The sequence below is a fragment of the Melitaea cinxia genome, chromosome 23 (assembly GCF_905220565.1).
Source record: "Melitaea cinxia chromosome 23, ilMelCinx1.1, whole genome shotgun sequence".
NCBI lineage: Eukaryota > Metazoa > Arthropoda > Insecta > Lepidoptera > Nymphalidae > Melitaea > Melitaea cinxia.
In genome coordinates this window covers 1735544-1744302 of record NC_059416.1, presented here as the reverse complement: position 1 = coordinate 1744302, position 8759 = coordinate 1735544, and the positions used below count along the sequence as shown (strand labels likewise).

Sequence of the window (8759 nt, the reverse complement as noted above, 5' to 3'; positions counted from 1 at the left end):
TAACTTTTCTATGCAAAAGTACGCAATATAGTAGAGCAGTACATACTCGTATCTCGCAAACCCCATATTTGTATTCTATGGTATAACAGATAGCGAACAGATAAAGGAAATATTAATGGAACGATGTGCCATTAAAACGCATAATAGAAGGGATTGTTGTTTGTCTTTATAGTTTATGGTGTTTAGGTTGAACGTGATAGAGGACCGGATGAGCTTTGACAGCGTCCATTACTAGGTAACCGACTTTAAAAAGGAAGGCTTTAGTACAGCTGTTTTTGTTTTAAAATATATTTGGATAGATATACGTTTCTTTTTGTGTGGTGATCTCATTAGTAATTATAAAGTGATTTTGATAAACAAAAATGAGTTAGATATGTGGCGTTCAATATTTATTTAAAACTAGCGAGCGTTGCTACGCTTTTGATTTGAAGAACGCTATTATCAAGAACTGGACCTTGATCACCGAAGGAAAAATGTATAGCTATGGAAATTTTCGTCAAAAGCATATTATTTAAGTTATATAAAAATCAATTTTGTAAATAAAAGATGGACATTTATTTACAAATTTACTTATGAAATTAAATACTTCAGATAGTGATTTTAATGTTCGTGGAGGGTCATGCCGATTTTGATGTAATTTTATTTGAAAAATTATTTTTATAACAGGCAACAATTCTTTTTAATTTTATCTGAATGAAACTGCCTTCAAATGTCCTTCTACTGGGTAGAAAATTGAAGAGAAATTAATTTGATAAATAAGTCTGTTTTACAACATGTACGCCAAGTAGAGCGAGAAAATTTATATGAAAAATAGACAGAAAATTAGATCACATATCAAACATTACATCGTATTAATATGATAAAGCAGAAATTTATGAGGATAGATATATGTTTGTTTTTCTTTCGTGCAAAAACTACTGGATCGATTTTGATGAGACTTTATATATATAGATAGTTTAAGGCTACTTTTGATCCCGACATTCTCACGAGATCAAAAATTACGCGGGCGAAAACGCGTGGCGCAGCTAGCTTAATTTAATTTTGTCCGAGCAAAGCCGCGGTCAAGAGTTATATATAATAACAACAGTTTAAGCAATAACAAGAGAATATCTACACAACAACATTCAACAAAGTTTCTTTGTCTGAACGTTCTTAATTTCCGTTTCACGAGATTATGTCAAAAACTTTGATAAAATCTTACGATGTTCTGGAATGTTTTCGGATATTGTATTAACTTTAGAACAATAATAATATTAACATATTAAAATTTAAATAAGCCCGGAATCATTAAAACTAATTTTAGTCGAGTAAACTCTAATAATCTTTAATTATTTTGTAACGCTGAAGTCTGATTTGAATATTTTAGAAAGTATTCGACAGGCATAAGTAGGAAGATAGGCTAAATAATACTGCCTTCAAGCAGTGTTGTGTTCCTGTGGTGAGTAAGGTGACCAGAGCTCTTGGTGAGGATCAGGGGTAGGGTCAGCAAAGCGCTTGCGATGCTTCTGGTTTTATATATAGGCATGTATAAGGTACTCGTTTACTATCATATAAAAAAAATGAGAAAATGTGACGTCGACGACGATCTACGTAAGATTGTCGGTGTAGGCTGGATGAGGATTGCGGAAAACCGGGATGTGTGGCGCGAACTTGGGGAGGCCTATGTCCAGCAGTGGACTGCAATAGGCTGAGCTGATTTAAAAAAAATACGATGGCGGTAGCTAAAAAGTTAGTCTTTTATTAGTACGAAAAAAGACATTATCGCATGCAGTTGTCACAGCATATGATTCTAAAACAACCTAAGAACTATGATTCCACTTTTTTTACGACTTTTTTTTACAAAATAGTTTAATAACAAGCTATAAAATATTCCCTTCCTAAACTTGTGTGATTGTAAAAACATCTTCGAAACTCGAGGACATTAATTTGCATTTTACGAAACCCATTTAAAACAAAGACACACGATTCTTTTAGCTAAACTAGCTCTATACAAATATTTTAATACATTACTGTACAAATTATTCGATATTTCGGCAAACAACACTTTGTACTTTAATTAGTTTCATTTTCCAAGCTTTCGTGAAAGTCGCAATGTGAAAAATAGAAAAAGAATATCGCCTTTACGAAGTCTCGTTATTAAATTACCGTTTTGGTTTACTCGCCGAGTTTTATCAAAGCGTGTGTTACTGGGGTTAATTAATGCTATCTAATGTTTGTTAGCGGTCTGGTTGTGTTGATGAGCGGAGCGGGCAGAGGAGCGGGAAGCGGAAAAAAGATGAAGTCAATTAGACTAATTCGACTAAGTCGATTAATTATTTTAGACTTAAACCTTGTCCTTAAAAATGATTGGTCATCTAAGCTTTATCTTAACATAAAATATTTATTTAATATGGTCTTAGACTGAGGGTGGGAATCGAAATCACTAACCCACGAACAGAAATCAGGGCCACTACAAACTACTCCACCAGGTTTCATTTTTTATTATTTAGCATTTATACCAGACAACAATCGTAATCCAGGGTAAGGAAGTGCACAGGTATTTTACTTCAATATGGAGTAAAGATCTGACATGGAAGTAGAATACTCTGTATATCTCTCTACAATTCACATGGGAAATATTTGCAAACTGTTTCAGTTCGATTCTGTTTTTTACAGTACTATAGAGTGACTGTTATATTAATTTATTAGACTATTATAAAAACGTTAAAAAATAAATATTTAAGGAAAGCAGTTTATATTATGTATCTGTACATGTATGATGTCTAGTTATTTATATATGCCTCTTTTACTATGTTATTTATGTATGTGTATTGCTAAGTATTAGTTAACTGTATCTCAAAATTCTCTTATAAGCATCTCTTGTGTATCAGAATGTAATGGTTGTGACGGTTGTTTTCTTTTTCTTTTTTGTCAACGATATCTCCATAATATCAATTTGTTAACTTTAGGGAAACCTGTTAATGGCTATATTATTTGTTGTATGCTTTATGATAAAAATAGTATGTATAGGCTGTTGGTTTTCTGAATAAATAAATAATGTATTTCAATTTAAATAATATAAAAATACAGTAATTAAATAATACAGTAAATTCCCGCTCCTCTAATAAACAAGGCGCTACCTTATGTAGCTATAATTTACAAGCAGTGAAATTATTTTCTTCCTATGGCTTAAATTAATTAGCGATGAAGTATTAGCGGGTTTATGTAAATACTAGACTAGACTTGTTGGCAATCTAGTTTTATTTGGATTAATGTTTTGAGCGGCGGTTGGTTGTGTACGAGCACATTTTAGAAATTTAACGTTGAAAACATTTCAATTCCAATTAAATTTTATAATACGCATTTCGTTTGTTTCTTACGTTTGGAAACATTTTAGTGAGAATCTAAAGCATTACGCATTTAGTTTTTCGAAACCTCGTATATGTTATTTATTTATTTATTTATATAATACTTATGAATTTTATTTAGCATTACGTTTAAAACATACGGTCGTTCTTTCTTAAGGCTGGCGACTTAATGCCTGTTTTTTAGGTTACAGCTGAGAAACTGTATATTTATGTTATTTATTTATTTATTTATATAATACTTATGAATTTTATTTAGCATTACGTTTAAAACATACGGTCGTTCTTTCTTAAGGCTGGCGACTTAATGCCTGTTTTTTAGGTTACAGCTGAGAAACTGTATATTATGTACGATTAGATCTGTTGGGAATCGAACCCACAGCTTCTGGGGTAGAAAGCACTGCCACCAGCGAGTCAGTTCAAATTGACCCATATTGAAATATCGACGATTCTAACGTTCTCAAGAGACGATAATGTGCGGTGAATCTTAAATCAAGAAGCGCTTGAGCGCTTAACGTGACATTTACATCGACGGTTAAATATTATGAATTGTGTGGGAGACCTATATAATAATTTAAGCTCAAATAATGACGCTACTACGCTTTTAACCGATAAACATACAAATAAATAGTACACATATAAATATATATATCACACCCCGACTCTGAGTGGGAATCGAACCCACAGCCTCCAGATCAGAAATCGGAGTCACTACAAACTGCGCCAACGGGCTAGTCTATATTATTAAATTGTACAAACTTTATTGATTTATTAAGAACCACCAATACAATTACACGATAAAAAATTATTATTACAGCCTATACAGTCCACTGCTGGACATAGGCCTCCACAAGTTTACGCCAAAAATAACGTGAACTCATGTGTTTTGCCCATAGTCACCACGCTGGGCAGGCGGGTTGGTGACCGCAGTACTGGCTTTGTCGCACCGAAGACGCTGCTGCCCGTCTTCGGCCTGTGTATTTCAAAGCCAGCAGTTGGATGGTTATCCCGCCATCGGTCGGCTTCTTAAGTTCCAAGGTGGTTGTGGAACCTTGTTATCCCTTAGTCGCCTCTTACGACACCCACGGGAAGAGAGGGGGTGGCTAAATTCTTTAGTGCCGTAGCCACACAGCACGATAAAAAATTGCAATAAGTTATATTCTTAAGTATTATGTAAAGGCTTAATGTTACCAACATTCTCTATTGGCCAACCTGTTTTGTGTTATATGTTCTGTATACTTTTAAAGGTATTAGAGGCCATTCTTAATTGCGTCACATAAAATTTACGATTTTTTGATCCCTCCCCATCCTTGTCACAGCTTGTCTTTACCTTGTGTCACTTCACATATTTCAAAATTTTACACCTATAAATTAATTAAAATATCAGTTTCGACATTACTTTTATTATATACTTTTTTGTTTTATGCAAATTGGTTCGCCAAACAAGCATATGGCTCCCCTGATAGTAAGCAATTACCATAGTTTATAGACGCCTGTAATGCCAGAGGCATTACAAGCGCGTTGCCGACCCTACCTGCAATACCACAGGAGTTCAGGTAACCTTACTCGTCACAGGAACACAACACTGCTTAAAAGCAGTATTATTTATCTGTGGTCTTCTGTAAGGTCGAGGTACAGTAACCCCAGTCCAGCTGCTCCAGATTTTAAGCAGTATATTTCCTGCTGTCCCCTACCTCAGTAAAATATATGTAAGGATTATCTTCGTATTAAGTCAAAGAGATTTAAATCAAAAGTAGTATTGAATATATCCAAATATTTACAAACATCGCGTCTGTATTTATTGTATTTGTTTATTTTGAAAACTAAACATTTATACAATACGGTCCCACTCTGAATTATTACATACTGAAGACCAGACTCATAAGCAAGAAATTATAGCAAAGAATCTCAATAGTTTAATAACTACAAGTGTTAAAGTAATTTCACGTTTATACAACTCGTTCGGTAAACAAGCATACAGCACAACTGATGGTAAGCGATTACCGTAGCTTATAAACACCTGTAATACCTAGAGCTCTGGTCATCTTACTTACCACAGGGGCACATCAGCCGTCATCAATGTGATCTGTATGGTCGAGGTACTTCTCCAATCAGTATTCTCTCAGTTATGTGACTATATGACTACTATTATGTAAGTTTTTTTATTAATTTAAACTAAATAACGACCAAAAAGTAGAGATTACTGAAGTCAGTTTTTATATCGTAACATGATTACATAGTATAAAACAAAGTCGCTTCCCAATGTCTGTATACTTATATCTTTAAAACTACGTAACGGATTTTGATGCAGTTTTCTTTAGAAAATACCGAGAGTGATTCCAGAAAAAGGTCTATATGTATAATCAATGCATAATATAGTAGAGAAACACTGATAGTTTTTGATACCGTGCAAAGCCCGGGCGGGTCTTTAGATGTAAATAAAATTAAATAAGCGTACAACTGTATTTTTTGAATAATATTTATGTTGTTCTGAAATATGTTTTATGTTTTACCTAATTAAGTATAACGTGGAAAGTTTTTGTTTTTCAGACCGTATCAAGACGGATTTACGTAGACTAAAACGCGCAAGTAGTAAAACGGACGTAACAAATTCCTTCCATAGTTGTAATTTCGTAACACGAAATAAAAACGGAGATTTGAACGAAACATTTCGCCCGGCCTTAGCTGATACTAAAGAAAATTAAACGAGATAAAATGCTATTACTCCTTCTCTCCATGTTTTGCGTTTTGGAGCACAGTGTCGAAACAGACGAGATTTCGTGTAATGGTCTTCTGTTTGATCATGTTTATTACGACAGAGAATTATTACTGGAAAACCTTGGAAGACCATATAATTTGGTCGTGCATAAATTTTCTGCGACGCTCTTTTTTAGCCATACGGTACAGAAAGGGACTGAAGTCGATTTTGAAATAATGACTTTTGATTTGAATAAAAATTTTACCAATGTTGTTGGTGGAGTACCAGGCGGATATGCCATAGCATATGATCCCGGAAACGATGATATTTATTTTGGTGGACACGATGGTATATATAAATACAATTTCCTAACCAAATCGGCTGAATTTTTCGCCGAAGAAGGGAAATCTATATGGGGTTTGTTTATTAGGAAAAATTTCTACTACATTGAATATCCAACACAGAAGCTACACGTTTATATTGATGATAAATTTGTGCAAGTGGCCGAAGCCGTGAACATCGAAGTTGACAATTTCTTTACGACGAAGCGTTTTGACGTATATTTTTCGAATAAAACTGCTCTTTACAAAGTTGATAGGTTCACTCAAAGTCCTCTAATATTAAATGATGATATTGTTGTAAGACAAATAGTCGAAGATGGTTTTGGTGATGTATATATAGCTGGCAACAATGGTATATACGTGGAGGATAAACCTTATAATAGAATTAAAAAGGTTGCAAATATGGATCATTTATTTGGTATGACGTTTGATCAAAATGATCATATTATTTACTCGGATAAAAATACTATTTACAGACTTATTCCGAGTAATAATAGTAATGCATGCAGAAGACTTCTACCTCCAGAAATAGACAGTTTAATGCAAGGATTCGAAGCCATTTGATATCATATTCCTCATTTGCTTTTACTATTGGTAATTCCTAATTTAACGGAAAGAGTGGTTATGATCAATTGCTATATGATGACTACTAAATACTGTTCAAAATTATTGTTATTTCATATTTTTAATAGGCAATTAAATTAATGTACAGACTCATAATGACGTAAAAATAACCTTCACTTTTATATAATTATTACTAGCAAACGTTGTTTTGCCATATATGTTATTAACCCCCTTAATTTTAGAGGTATGAAAGATAGATGTTAGCAGATTCTAAGACCTACCCGATATGCACAAAATTTCATAACAATCTGTCCACCCGTTACGGAGGAGTATTTTAAGTAACATTGTGACACGAGAATTATATATATTAGATTTAACTTCACATTTTAGTTATTGTATTTTTTACGATTAACAAAAAAAATAGAACATTTTTTTTTTTTCGAAAGAAATTGAAAGACAAAGGGGCAACCATTTTATTACAAGGTTTAAAAAATAACTGTATCTGCGTTATTATGAAAATTAGATGACTTAAGAAAAAGTTTTTACCCGAGTTTCATTACATATCGTTAGTAGTTTCTGACTGACTGTTCATACTGTTTTATAATGTAACATTATTTTAAGCATTAAAGTTTAAAGCCTGACAAAAATATAGTGTCGAGTACCAAGAGCAATTTTTAGAGTGGAACCGCAGATAATTATTAGTATGATAATATTTCCAATGAGCTCAACGATTGTTATGAAATAGATTTAAAACAATTTGACAAAAATAAAACAAACTATGACTTTAGTACGACACAATGCTTGTTTTATTTTGTGCACCGCTTCACAATGAATTGTCTCATTGTATGTCAAATTTTCATTCGTTAATACGTATTTATATATATTTATTCAGAAACAACTATATGTACATAGCTTATATCAAAAGTTATTCTTACTTTATTTTACGTACTATTAAAGGCTTATACAACATTTAACATTTTTGATAACTTGATTGATTGATAGTAATTTGATATTTTACGCTGGATTTCTTTATAAAACATTTGGGTAAGTGTTATAAATGATTATTTATTAAATAAATGTTTTTTTTTTATGTCACACTGTCGGCAAACAAGCGTACGACTCATCTGATGGTAAGCGATTACCGTAGCTTATAGACACCTGCAACACCAGAAGCATCGCAAGCGCGTTGCCGACCCAATCCCCAATCCCCCAGGAGCTCTGGTCACTTTACTCACCAACAGGAACACAATACTGCTTGAAAACAGTATTATTTTATAATGATATTCGGTAATCAAGAAAAAAACAAACGATCGATAGCAGATACTGCACATAAATTGCTGTCAAACTTGCAATTCATTGCGTCTAGAAAAGCGAATGATATTTTTTGTAATGCGACTGTAATTGACAGAACAATATATCGCACTAGTGCTACGACATTTTCGCAAAAAAACAAACTGAACAATATTATAGGATTCGTTATTTCAGTACGCTGCAAGTATATATCTAGATATATATCTATCTAGATTAGTATAATCTACGGAGGTATCTATATAACTTTATTTTATTACTAAGTCTAGAAAGATTATAGTATAATAAGACTGTTAAACATTACGCTATAACACAATAAAATCGAATAAAAAATCAAGTGTTTTCTGGCAGTAACATAATTTAGTATTATTTTAGCGTATATATTAATACACTAAACAAAAACTTTGTACTCCTTTTTACGAAAATTGCGACAGATGAGTATGAAATTTTGCACACTTATAGTTTATATAGAGAAGGAGTACAGAATGCTAGTATATTTTTATT

At 32.8% G+C, this 8759-nt stretch overlaps 1 protein-coding gene across 1 annotated transcript; it reads left to right on the top strand.

The window, feature by feature from the left end:
• The first annotated feature begins 6059 nt into the window (after positions 1–6059).
• Positions 6060–6947, top strand: LOC123664921 (ommochrome-binding protein-like). Its single transcript, XM_045599290.1, has one exon. It carries the CDS (start codon positions 6060–6062, stop codon positions 6945–6947), a length of 888 nt encoding a protein of 295 aa, XP_045455246.1.
• Positions 6948–8759: the final 1812 nt, after the last annotated feature.